The 13,818-nt window shown below is 57.7% G+C and overlaps 1 protein-coding gene across 2 annotated transcripts in view; it reads right to left on the bottom strand.

Annotated features, from left to right (window-relative positions):
- Window positions 1-2,408, bottom strand: part of DIP2C (disco interacting protein 2 homolog C) — a 252,180-nt gene extending 249,772 nt beyond the window's left edge. Inside the window, exon 1 of one of the 2 annotated variants that reach the window (XM_072749676.1) lies at window positions 2,209-2,408. In XM_072749676.1, the coding sequence (XP_072605777.1) occupies window positions 2,209-2,293 (85 nt within the window). In that variant the 5' untranslated portion in view covers window positions 2,294-2,408. The remainder of the gene's footprint in view (window positions 1-2,208) is intronic. The other variant, XM_072749677.1, reaches the window with a different exon arrangement.
- Between the last annotated feature and the right edge of the window lie 11,410 nt (window positions 2,409-13,818).

The raw sequence follows: 13,818 nt of genomic DNA, 5'->3' as shown, positions 1-13,818 counted from the left end.
AGGCCCCGGGAGTCCCACGCTTCCACGATGGTTGCTGATGCTGTCATTCGGGACGAAGACTCGAGGGTTCTCTCCACGTGAATCAGGACCGCGGCTAAAACGGGATAAATGCTGATTTAACTTTTTCACGTTGCGAGTGGACACGCCCGGGGATTTTTAAGTTCCACAATGTGAAAACACAGAGACTTCTGGTCCTTCCAATCTTGGCTCCTCTGAACACTGGAAAACAAGTTGATCCATGCAACTGAAGCACGAAAGGTGTTCTGTGTGGTTACGGGACCTGGAGTCCCAGATGACCCTAAAGAACGCTCCGTTCCTCGTCCATCACTCGGCAGCGACAGAGCAGGTCCGAGATGACACAGCTACTGCGCGGCCGGAGGGGAGAGGGGCTGACAGGCCAACGTGTTGACCGTCCGACTGCTCCGTTCTTCAGTGTTCAGCCCGGGTCTAGCGCGGTTTGCAGGAAAGGGGAAAGGACCACGAATCTCCCGCGGGCCAAGACATCAACGAGAAACCCGCTAAGCCCTTTCTAAAGGCCTGTCAGACACGAGGTGTTCACGGAGACTCGGACTGTGTGAACCTGGGCCGAACGTGGCTCTCCACTCTCTGGGCGGTGGAGACGTAGCATTCATTCCTCCTCCAAGAGGGATGGCCAGGGGCATGCCAGTGTCATCCAACAGGAAAGTGCACCCCAAGTCCACGGCCACGAGCAACTGCTCCCCGTGCAGCCAGCGGCGGCGGCCCACACGTCCTGCATGGTCCCAGGCTCCAGGAGCGGCTGTGAGCTGCATCCAGGCCAGTCCCGTGGGGCTCTGACGGCTTCCCACTTTGGTAACACAGCCGGGGTGTCGACACTTGCTGTCGGTGTAACGCGGACACAGCAACCGCGTTGGGGGAAAGCATGAATGCCGGGCTGCCACAAGGAACACAGGACACAACGTGCGATGAAGACCAGGAGGGCCGCAGGGTGAAGATTCCTCCTAAAATCACAGCGCTTAGGCACATATTTTCCACTGGAGAGTCCGTCCCTCCAAACGACGCGTCCACGCTGCACCCTTCACCTGCCAGCTTAAATCTAAGCATCGATCCCAGCGGCCGGGCCCGCGTGCCCCCTGCCTTCAGGTCCTCTGAGGTGCTAGCAGAGCCCTCGTCGCCTTCCACCAGCCGGAATAGTGTCTGCTAAGCACACAGAGTCCAGGAAACAGCTTCCTCTCCTCCCACGGGACTGCTTCGCCTTACAGAACATCACAATACCCTGCAGCACCCCAAATTCGAAACAGAAAGACAGAAAGATGCTCCGTCCCTGTAGACCTGAAAGGCCGGTAGCCCCGGGCCACAGCCCCACGAGCATCCTTCCTGGGCCTGAGCGTGTTGGAAGGGGAAGCACCAAGTCCCATCAGCTCCTCCCTGCTGATGAAAATTGGCACGAGCGAGTGTACTTTCTGGCTCCCCGCCCTCCGGGAACCGTTACACACGCACACACACACACAAAAGTTCACCAGGCTGCACTGCTCGGTCCACGCAACCTGCCTGGGCCCGCAGGCCAGGGCACCGGGGCACCCGGCCACAGTCGGAACCGGAGCGGCTGCTGCTTCCAGGGACCCCGGACCCGACCTCCAAAGAGTGACAGTCGGGCGCGTGACCCGGGTCAGGAGCGCAGGGCGCCCGCAGGACCCGCGCCCGGACCCCGCGGCCGCCGCACCAGCGCGCAGGGTCGCCGCGGGGAGGCCCCGGCTCGCGGCCGCAAACAAAGGCGGCGGGTGGCGGGGTCGCGGGGTCCGGGGGGCACAGCCCGGGCCGCCCCCCCCCCCCCCCGCGACCCCGCGACCCGAGTCCGCGCGAGCACAGGCCGCCGGCAGCTCGGCGCTCAGGCCGCGGACGGGCCCGGGCGGCGCGGAGCGCACGGACGCGCACCAAGGACACGGCGGCTGCAGGCGGCCCCCCGCCCCCGCCCTGCACCCCCGCCCCCCCGCCCCGCACCCCCCCGGGCCGCCGCAGCGCCCCGACCCGCCGGCTGCCGCAGCTCGGGGAGGGCCCGGCCTCGGCCGCGGGCGGGAACAGGGCCGCGCGCCCCCCCCCGCGCCCCCTGCCCCGCCGCGGCGGCCCCCGCCCCCCTCCCCCCTCCCCCCGCCGCCCTCCCCCCGCCCCCTGCCCCCGCGGCCCCCCCCCCCCGCGCCAGCGCGGCCGGCCGGGCGCGGGGCCTGTTACCTTCCGACAGCTCCAGCTCCAGCTCGGCCAGCCGCGCCCGCACCTCCAGCGGCAGGGCCATGCCCTCCAGCCCGCGGTCCGCCATGCTCGCCGCGCCCGCCCGGCCGCTCCCTTTGTTCCAGGCCGCGGTCTGGCCGCTCCTCGCGCCCCGCGGACCCGCACCGAGCGCGGCAGGCCGGGCGCGGCGCAGCGAGCGCTCCTCCCCCGGCGCCGCCCCCGCGCGGCCCCGACGCCCGGCCTCGCGCCCGCGCCCCCGCCGCCCCCGCGCGCCCCCGCCCCGCCCCGCCCCAAGCTCCGCGGGCCGCGCTGACCGCGGGGGCGCGCGGGGGGGAGAGGAGGGGGGAGGGAGAGGAGGGGAGAGGGAGGGGGAGGCCGGGAGGGGGGACGCGAGGGGGCGCGCGGGGCGGGGGCGGGGGGATGGGGGGCGCTCGGGGAGGGGCGGCGGGGGGGCTGAGAATGCGGAGGGGGGCGCTCCGGGGGGGCCGGGGCGCTAGGGATTTGGGGGCGCCGGGAGCGGGGGCGGGGGGAGGCCGGGGACGGGGGAAGGGAGGGGCTCGCGCGGGGGGGGGGGGGGGGGGGGGCGCTGAGGATGGAGCAGGGGCGCCGGGAGGGGGGCGCCCGGGCGGAGGGATGGGAGGGGCGCTCCGGGAGGGGCGGGGGGCGCTGAGGACGGAGCAGGGGCGCGCGGGGCGGGGATGGGAGGGGCGCCGGGAGCGGGGGCGCTGCGGGCGGGGGGGGGGGGGGGGCGGCCAGGACGCCCCGGTGGGCGCGCGCGGGGGCGGGGATGGGAACCGGGGACTGCGGAGCAGGACGCGCGGGGGCGGGGACGGGGCGGCGGGGACGCGATCGCGGAGCGGGGGGCGTCGGCCGGGAGCGCGCCGGGAGGGCGGCGGGGGCGCGTGCGGGGCGCGTGCACGCGCGGCGGAGGTGGGGGCGCGGCGGGCGCGGCGCGCGCTCCGGGGACGCGCTCGGGGACGCGCCCGGGGACGCGGGGCGCGCGCCCCGGCCCAGCCCAGCCTCCGCCTCCAACCGCCTTAAAGCAAAAATACCTGCTAGAGCCGGGCCTGCCGTGCAGACTTACACGGAGGTCTTCTGCGCCCGGAGGGCAGGATGTTTTCCGTGAATACGTGGGGGGAAGGGCGGGTGGCAGCGTGGCCGTGGGCAGGGGAGTCGGGAAGTCCCTAATCTAGCTCTAGAACGGGCCAGCCTGTGCCCTTGGGCTAATCCGCGCCCCACCCGGGCTGTTTCTCGGCCTGGGAAAGGAGAAGAAGGGGACCCACCTAATCCCTGCCTCCCCAAGCAGCCTCCCGGGCTGTGGCCCAATGGCACAGGGCCAGGGGACCCCGCGTCCCCAGACCCGGGGCTGCCAGGTCTCCCGAGGCCCTGGCTGCGAGGGTCTTGGGACATGGCTGGAGGCCCTTTTCCTTCCAGTCCCCGGGCCTGCCCCTTAGAGGGTCACCTCTGTGCCCCAACTACCAAATCTGGGCCTCTGTCCTGATGGTTTGTCCCCCTGGCCCACTGAAGACCCTTGCTGGGATGCCCACCCCCCCATCCCGAACTCCACAAACCCAAAGTAGGCCAGCTCCTTTGGACTTCTAACTATTTCCACCATTTCCTTAATTATTCGGGTTGTAAACTCCTGCAGACTCCCTCCCCTGGGCTGCACACACACTCTGCTCCTCCATCCTCCCAAGGCCGTGGCAGGAGGCCTGGATCATCCCAGGTCATCCCTGTGACCCCTCCTAGCGCTGCCCTGGAGCGTTCCCACCTGGTTCTCCTTGACCATGTCCTTGAATGCGTCCTTGACCAAGGGAGGGGCTGGCCTTGGCTCCCAGTTCCCAGCTCAAACACAGGCCATAGCACGTACCGCAGCGCCTGCTGAATACACACGCAGCCTGGCCAGAGACCCGAGGCCCTCCCCACCTGACTACAGCCTGCAGACCCCACACACCACCCCATGCTCTGGTTCCCAGGCCCGGATGCTCGTCTTCGGCAACTTTGCCCTTTGTTTTCCTTGGCACCGGCTTCACCATGTGCCTGCACCCCTGCTCTGCCCATACCCTCCGCCTCCATCCCTAACTCCAGAGTCTCTCCCTCCCTAGCTCTCTAGCTCTCCTCCCCCTCCTCACTGTTCTTATCATATTTGACCTTTTGTTTATCTTCCACATTAGCGTAAAGCCCCTCAAGACGGAGCCTTCCTCGTCTGTGCACTTCCCCTTGACGTGACAGTGGTGACAACTGAGAGAGGTGCTGGCATCTGTCACGCAGCCCTGTCTTCTCGGTGGGGAGTTGTGAGGGGAGACGGGCACATCCACACCGAGCTTCAGAAGAGTGAACCCCAAGCTCCTCGGCCTCGTGTTCCATGGGCATGAGTGCCGGGGACGCTGGGAGCCACGCTGGATGCCCCATTGCTGTGTTCTCTTCGTGACAAACAGACCACGGAGCCGTGGCGAGCCCTGAGGCAGCCCGTCATGCTGCAGGCAGACGGCTTCGCAGAAATCAGGGGCAGCGGAACCAGGCCTCACAGCCCGTGTCTGGAGCAGAGCCTGGGCTCCCTCGTAGCAAAGTGGGACAGCACGTTCCAAACGGTGAGTGGCATCAAGTGCCCGCAGGGCGGGACGATGTCACAATGAAATATTCCCTTTCCGATACAGGGTTGAGTATGGGACCTTTGTGGGTGATGCCGTAACAGTCTGGCGCCAGAGAAGACCATGATTTTGCAGTAAACACACTGGTGCTGTTCTCAGATCCCCGGTCGAGGGCTCTTGGTTTCAGCAGCTCCCCGCAGACGCGCACAGGGCGCGGGGGATGGCGCGCGGCCCCCCACAGCCTGACAGACGTCTGTGTCTGGAGATCTGCCCATCCTCCCAACTCGGTGCGGCCGCGGCTCCACGGCCCACGTCGCCGTGCAGTGCCTCGGGTAGCCTCCTGTGCCTCCCCGCCGTCCCCTGAGCGCGCCCATTACCGATCCCCCTCGGCTCTGCCCGCTGCCCACCTCCGGCCTTGGTGCACCCGCACCCTGTGCCCCCTCCTTGGCGGGGCTACCGGGCGGCCCCCCGAACAGCTCGTAGTGCCCGGCTCCGCGGTGGGCAGCAGCTCTGTGCCTTGAGCCCAAGAGCTCCTTGGTCTGACACTGAGGCTCCCTGGGTCTGGCACCGTTTCCTCCCCCACCTGCTGCTCGCCTCCCACCCAGCACCTGCCCGCACCTGCGGAGCGCCTACCTTGCTGCTGTTAGTCCTGCCATCCCCTAACCCTTACCCCGCCTGTGTCCCTGCCAGTCACACCCGCTCTCGTCCGCTCCAACGCCGCTTCCGTGAAGCTTCCTTCCTAACCCTGCTGGGAAGACTTGCCACCTCTTGAATTGCACTCTGCTGTTCCCACCTGTTCCTCCGGGTTTACCTAGGACTCCCCGGGCGCCGACTAAGGCCCGTTTCTCAGCGTGCCCCCGGGCCTTGCGGCGTGGAAGGACAATTTCCCCGCACCCGCGCTCCAGGCCTGCAGCCTCAGGGGACGGGGAGCGTGTGAACACCCCGTTAGACGTGCTTGTCTGCGCAGAACGGCTTGGTTCGAATCTGTGTGGGGCAGATGTAGCAACACCCCACAGAGGTTTATTACAAGGAATCGTATAAACGCTAAGGGCTGTTGGCTTCAAACATCGGCCCAAAGCCCTGAACATTGTTGTGTCGTCGGAGTTATTTATAGGAAGCCACCGGAGAACCCCAAGGCCGCCACCTGAGTGGTAGGACGCCAATAGCACTATTAACACACTGGTGTGGCCTAATTTATCAAATAAGCCAGTCTGTCTAACAAAACACAGAGGGTCCACGACCCAGCACGCAACCATCGGGCATGAGCGGGCACGTGGGCTTGGCCAAGCCGAAGGCAGCCTGGCCCAGGCCAGAGGACAGGACAAAGGGCAGACACGTGGCCAGAGCTCTCCCCACCGCTGTCCGGCCCGGGGACGTGTCCTGGGGACCTGGCTGGGCCCGGAGGGGCGGGCATGTCACACTAGTCGGCTAATCATCGAGCCAGCTGGGGTCCCTGAGCCTCCGCTTTGTCTTGCACCACTGCCTGCGATGGGCCGTCGAACACCGCCCCGTGGCTGCCCGGGACGGCGCGCCTGGTGTGACCCCGTTCCACGCCACTCCTGGCCAGTTTGGGAGAGACCTGGGCGGCTCAGGCGTGCCCCATGAGGATGGCACAGGGCGCTGAAGGGAGCCCGTGGGGCCACATGCGCGTGGCAGGGCAGGTGGCCGGCCGTGGGGGGGCCGCCCGGGGCTCACGGCTTGCCTCACACGAGCGTCTGTGCCAGTCGTACCCTTGCGGCCGAAGCCATCCTACAGAGGAGCACTGATTACCTCGCTCCTTATCGATCCATGCGGGGTTCGGCCGACGCGCTTTCTCCGGGAATCAACCTGGCGAATCCTCACCCGCCCCAGGTCATGGGGGAGCCCGGCGGTTGCATACTCCAGTGGGTTTCCTGGGGGCCCCTGAATCACGAACCCCGAGAAGTGGGGGGATCAAACCAGCCTTCGAGGCTCAAGCTCAGCTGCACAACTGTGTGTGGGCCTCGGTCTCATCTGGGGCTAACCATGCTGTCGGTATTCAGCTCGGGTGCACGGAGTTGGGTTTCAAGACAGCAAAAGAGCGAAGAATCTGTCACGGGAAGTTTGGGTTTCATCAGGCAGTACTTAGAAAGCCGCCGGAACCCCGAATGAGAAGACTCCATGCGCGCAGGGCATCGCTAACACTTGGAGACTGTTTTTTTACATCGTTCCAGAACTAACTAACGTGCGTGCGACTGCGTTGGGGGAACTGTGCAGGCGCTTGCAGCCCGCCGTGTGCTGTCCTCCTCGGCAAGCGAAGAATCACCCCCCCATTGACCTGACTGGGAGCGGGCGGATGGGCAAGGAAGAAAAAAGTCATCGCAAAAAATCCCACAGCACAATGACTTTGGTTCCCCGCGGCACTGCCAGCCCTGCGGAGGACTCGACTGTGAGTCAAAGATGCCCAGATGGAAAAACAAGTGTGTGAAATTCATCTTGGACAAATAGCCGGAACGTTTTCTTGTATACGTTACTGCAGATCAATACGCAATTATCAATGAGGTGATTATTTCTGATCACGTTACTGATTCGTTGATCACTTGTACCGGTGCTGCTGTGGTCGCACAAAACAACAAATTATCCAAAAATTAATCCTGTTTGGTCTTAGATTGCATCATATTTTTATAGCATATTTCCTCTGCCAATTATGATTGACTAATGCCTGGCTTAATTAAGCTAATGTCAAGATTAATTGTCATTCCCAGAACTCGTATCAATTAATCGCTGAGACAAGTGACACATGGGCGCTTTTTTTTATTCAAGATTTTACAAAGTGTTCTCAGATATAAGGAAGGTTTTCTTTTTTTCTTTTTTTTTTTTTTTTTTTGAGTGTTTAAAACATAAGCTTTTGAAGGAGACAAGAGAGTGGTTGGAGACTAAAATCCTGCCATCGAAAATCCACAGTGGGAGACAGCCTCGTAGATAAAGACGTTAATTTTCACCCAATTGCTTTGAAATGGAAGATATCCATGTGTACTAAGTGTAGCGCTCCTGAAAGGCTTCGGCCAGGCCACTAATGCTCCGCCACCGAGTCCCGAGGGCCGTCTAAACACTCAGTGTGTAAAACCCAGAATCGTGTTTTTGTGAAGATCATCAAAAACGGTGTTTTCACTGAGCCTGCAGCAGCTCACACACACTCAATGAGGATAAACAAAAATAAAGACCATGATTCCCAGAGCTCCTGGGGGACTCAGTTGCTTGTGCACACCCCTAGGCACATGCACCGCCAGCACACGTGCCCCCGGCACACACACCCCTGGCACACGCACCCTGGGTGCACATGCACCCCCGGCACGCGCACCCCCGGCACACGTACCCTGGGGACACACACCCCTGGCACACGCACCCCCGGCACACACAGCCTGGGCACACGCATACAGTGAGACAGAAGGGTGCTAGAGCAGAAGGGACTGAGTGAAGAAACAGAAATGCAGGCACCCAGAGCTCCAAACTAGTGATTTTAAAACACATGACAAATCTGATAAAAATCTTAAAAACAGGGAAGCAAAATGATATTTTGGAATGTTGCTGTGGAGAGTAGCTGCTGGTCGTGGGATCCTCGGGCTGCCCTGAGGCAGAGGCTCACCCTGGACGGCTGTGAGTGGGCGGCCCGCTGGCTCCCGCAGGAGGCTGCAGGTCTGGGTACAGGGGTCAGAGGGCGGCGCTGCCCTCACGACGGGGGACCTGCCCCCATGACGCTGGAGATGCCCCCATGACGGCGGACCTGCCCCCACTACTGCCCTCCCCCTCCCTGCCACCACCTCTAGCTCCGGTGGCTGGGGGGGCGGGGGGCAATGTCTCCCTGGCAGCCTCCAAGGTCTGGAGGACGCCGCCGGTCCATGGGTTACAGGTCACCCTAGGGAACTCCTCCAAACTTGGCTGTCGCTGCAAAGACCCTATTTCCAAATAAAGCCATAGTCCGAGGTCCTGGGGGTTTGGACATCAAGGAATCCTTTTGGTCACACGGTCCAACCGTAACAGATGTTAATATGGGAAAAAACCAAATCTAGATGGAAAGCCTTATGTGCCAAACAGCAGGAAATTCTGAGGGGCGAGCTACTTAGGGGCCGATTCTAAAACCAAGCAGCCCCAACGGGGGACTTGGAGCCATAGGAGGAGCTCTAAGTGACATGGTACACATGGCGTGAGACACGTTTGAAGAGCAGAAGCTGGGCAGCCCCCGTGGCGTGGCGGTTTAGTGCCGCCTGCAGCCCAGGGCGTGATCTGGAGACCCTGGATCGAGTCCCACGTCAGGCTCTCTGCATGGAGCCTGCTTCTCCCTCTGCCTGTGTCTCTGCCTCTTTCTCTCTCTCTGCATCTCTATGAATAAATAAATAAAATCTTAAAAAAAAAATGAAGAGCAGAAGCTGAAAATCTAAAAGGCAGCGAAAGACAATTGTGAGAGGGGTTGTGAGCACCCCCCGGCAGAGTTCGCAGTGTGTGGGCTACCGAAGGCCGTGGCTACCGAAGGCCGTGGGCCGGGGCTCTCATGCGGGGCGGCAGCGGGCGGGCAGGCCTCCTGGGGCAGGTGGCAGCTGGGGGGGCCCCGGGTGCAGGAGGGCCCCCGACCCCCCACAGCCGCGCTGTCCTCCCAGCACTGGGTCCGTAACTCCCGTGAGGGGACAGGCCCGAGGTTGGAGACGGGCTGGCGGAGTGGCTCGGGCGCGGCTCAGCCGTGGGGCCCGATGAGCCGGGCGTGAAATGCATTTTCGATTTAGCACTGCCTTCGGCTGCTGTTGGCAGTTCAGGACGTGGCCCCACTGCGGCGACGGACACCTGCAGGGCGACGACACCTGTGTGGAATGCACTTGCTTCATTGATCAACTGAGAAGCTACTCTTCTTTGTCATCTAAGATAGTTTCACTTTTTAAATTTTTTTTTACTTGTTTTGTTGTGTTTTTAAGACTTTATTTATTTATCCATGAGAGACACACCGAGAGAGGCAGAGACCCAGGCAGAGGGAGAAACAGGGTCCCCACTGGCAGCCCCATGCAGAACTCAATCCTGGGACCCCGGGGTCACGCCCTGAGCTGAAGGCAGACAGTCTACCACTGAGCCACCCAAGCCACCAGTCTCACTTTTTTTAAAGAAAAGATGTTATTTACTTGAGAGCCAGAGAGCAAGAGTGGGAGGGAGGGAGGGGCGAGGCAGAGGGAGAGGCGCTCCCCGCTGAGCAGGGAGTGAGACTTTCACTTTAATGTCCCTGCGGGTTAAGTCACGTTAGTGGGGAGATGCCTGCTTGAACACGGCCTCTGATTCTGCAAGTTTTTAGGAGAACAAACCATTAACTTTTATTATAATAACACGGTTATTGGTGAATGTGTGTTTTTTCGGCAGGCGAGTGGGCTTCCTGGCACTGACCGCAAACCTCGCCAGGGCAGGAGGCAGCAGGGGGCGGCCTCCTCCTGCCAGCAGGGCCCACCTCTGGCGGACAGTTCACAAGTGTGTTCTCTGCACACAGCTCAGCCCCAAGAGGAACAAAAGAAGCCAACATCTGAGCTGTTCCTTTCTCTCTTTTTTTTTTTTAAATTTTATTTATTTAATTAAGAGAGAGAGTGAGCAAGAGAGCATGTGCAGAGGGAGGGGCAGAAGGGGAGTGAGCAGGGAGCCGGATGTGGGACTCGATCCCAGGACCCTGAGACCACGACCTGAGGCGAAGGCAGACGCCCAACGGACTGAGCCACCCGGGGGCCCCTGGGCTGTTTCCTGTTCATTCTCACCAGTCAGATGGGATACTTCACTTTTCCTGGGGCAGTGTGTGTGTGTGTGCACACGTGTGTGTAAATACAGAAGGGCTAGAAATGTTACAGTAATAGAGTTTTGTCCACATGGAAGAAAAAGAGCATGAGGAATGAGGAGATATCTCCCCCTCAAAAAAGTTCTAAAATACTGAAAATGGAATCAAAAGATGAATTGACATGAGTGGCCTTCCATTAAATTTTAGTGAGAGATTATTGTAAGATATGGGAAAATTATGGATGATGACCAAAAAACCAGTGGAGTAGGAAAAGATAAGGCAGTTAGTTTTAGGAAAACAAAAAAGAAAGTACCCATGATCACAGTATGCTATAAATAGGTCATATTCAGAATGAATTTCTTTGTAATGTTGATGCGGTTGGATTTAGGTCTATCATTTTGTTATTTGTCTTCTGTTTGCTGTTCCTCTGTTCCTCCTTTCCTGACTTCTTTGGAATTGGTCCATTTTTTTTTATCCCCGTGCTGACATCTTCCCACACGTCTCTGCGCTGTCGTGTGCATCGTTGCCATATACGTGCATTCCATGCACACTTGCACGCACTCTAAACCCCACAAACCAGTGCGGTGATATTTGCTTTCCCAGTCATATGCCATACGTCCTACAAAAATTAGGACACGAAAATTTAAAGTGTACAGTGTTTTCTGTTTACCATTTTTTATGTTCTTTATTCATTCCCGTGGATCCACGTTCCTATCTGGAGTCATGAAAACATTTCCTTACAACCGGTGTTGCAATTTTGCTGGCAGTGCAGGATCGTTAGAGCATCTTCCATTTTGAATATTTGAAATGTTACCGGATTTAGAACTCCAGGTTGGCGGGCTTACTCTTTCGGAATAACCGCACTCTTGCCTCATTGTCTTCTGGCCCCACCGTTTCTGACGGGACACGTTCACTCCCATCATTGCCCACTTGCACATAGTTGTTACTTTTCTCTGGCTGCTTTCAAGATACTCTCTTTACCTTTGGGTTCAACAATTTTTTTAATAAATTAATTTTTTAATAAATTAATTTTTTATTGGTGTTCAACTTACCAACATACCCAGTGCTCATCCCATCAAGTGTCCCCCTCAGTGCCCGTCACCCATTCACCCCCACCCCCCGCCCTCCTCCCCTTCCACCACCCCTAGTTTGTTTCCCAGAGTTAGGAGTCTTTATGTTCTGTCTCCCTTTCTGATATTTCCCACACATTTCTTCTCCCTTCCCTTATATTCCCTTTCACTATTATTTATATTCCCCTAATGAATGAGAACATACACTGTTTGTCCTTCTCCGATTGACTTACTTCACTCAGCATAATACCCTCCAGTTCCATCTGGGTTCAACAATTTGATGTGCCTGGTGGTGTGCCCGAGTGCTGTTCTCTTTGTATTTATCCTGATTAAAGTTTGCTGAGTTTTTTTAATCTGTAAGATTTTGCTTTTTCACAAAACTCTGGTAATTTTCAGCTATTCTCCCAATATTTTTTTTTTCTCTGCTCATTCTTGCTGTCCTCTCCTTTGGAATTCCTCCTTCCCTTGGGCTGTACTGATTGCTGTTGTCCTGGGGGCCAGTCTGCCAGTCTGACCCTTCCATGTCTTATTTTTCAATAGCATTTCTCTATTTTTCACATAGAATGGTTCATTGGCCCTTCCTTCTAACATCTGCAATCCACTCTTAAGCTCATCCTATTAATCTTTCATTTTGTGTACTGCACTTTCCCATTTTCTAGTTTCCCTTTGGTTTGTTTTTATAATTTACACTTCTCATTAATATTCCCCCATTTGTTCCCTTATTATGACCATTTACTCAAATGGCTGTTGCAATGTGTTCTTACAATAGTTGCTTGAAAGTCCTTGCCTGCAAATTCCAACATCTGGGTAACCATGGTTCAGTTTCCAAAAACTGCGTTTTCTCTTGACTGTGACTCATCTTATTCCATTTCTTTGCATATATAGTAATTTTTTTGTTGTATGCTGGACATTGTGGACAATGTATGGTAGTGAGAGAAAGTCCTGTTTTCTTCCTCCACAGATGTTCGGGATGTTCGGGCAAACAGTGAAACTAGTGGTTCTTACTTTTGGTCTAGTCAGCCTTGGTTTTATCCTTTCTTACTGTGGGACTGTTTTGGTTTAGAGCACATGTTTAGGACATGTCCCTTACTGTAGTGTGGACTATATTCCTAAGGTTTAGACTTCCTGAGATTTTAACTCCATTCCGGAATCTCAGCGAGGTCTCTCCAGCCCCTAGGCCACTATCTCCCAGAGCTGCGTGCTGCCGATGCCACTGTCCGCCTCTCAGGCTGCGGCAGGTGATCTAACGAGGCCTCCTCGAGGAGTCCCTCTCTTTGCTGTGCAGCCCCAGACTGAGCCAAGGAATCACAAGGAACCCCATGCAGACTTCTTGGACCTCCTCCGCCCACAGCACCCCCTTCTCAGAAACCCTGCCAGACCAGCCCCGGCCACTCTGAAGACCTGAGCGTCAGCTTTTCCTCCTGCACTCAGAGACCACCTCCAGGCTGAAAACCAGAACGGTCATGAGGCAACACTGTGCTCTCTTCATGAGTTTCTCTTCTCCTGTGGTCCTCATTTTTAAATGCCTGAAAAGAGTTGTAGCCTATATTTTGTGGTTGCTGTCAGTGGAGAGAAAGTGTGGTTGGTGTCACTTGCTGTGTGAGGGCTGGCAGTAGAGGTCCTGAAAAATATTTCGTAAGCATAATAATGTAAATACCAGTCCAAGTTGGAGAAAAAGCATGAGGAATTCTAAAGGGATGTCTCCAAGAAAAAAAAAAAAAAAGACATTAAGAGAATGAACACACTGATAGGAGTTTGAGATTGATTTATTTTGATTTACATAGTCATAAAAGTGTCAATTCTGAAAACTGACATAAAAAATACAATAGATGGGATCCCTGGGTGGCGCAGCGGTTTGGCGCCTGCCTTTGGCCCAGGGCGCGATCCTGGAGATCCGGGATCGAATCCCACGTCGGGCTTCCCTGCATGGAGCCTGCTTCTCCCTCTGCCTGTGTCTCTGCCTCTCTCTCTCTGTGACTATCATAAAAAAATAAAGATTTAAAAAAAAAATACAATAGAGGGGGCAGCCCTGTGCTTCTCCCTCTGCCTGTGTCTCTGCCTCTCTCTCTCTCTCTCTCTCTCTGTGTCTCTCATGAATAAAATCTTTAAAAAAAATACAATAGAGTTAGGGAGGAAGAGAATAGGAAATGAATGTGTGTAGGCTTAAAGAAAAAGAGGTAGATAAGAAAGCTATGTC

The sequence above is a fragment of the Vulpes vulpes genome, chromosome 2 (genome assembly GCF_048418805.1).
Source record: "Vulpes vulpes isolate BD-2025 chromosome 2, VulVul3, whole genome shotgun sequence".
In the NCBI taxonomy this organism is placed as follows: domain Eukaryota; kingdom Metazoa; phylum Chordata; class Mammalia; order Carnivora; family Canidae; genus Vulpes; species Vulpes vulpes.
This window is presented reverse-complemented; position numbering and strand designations above follow the sequence as displayed.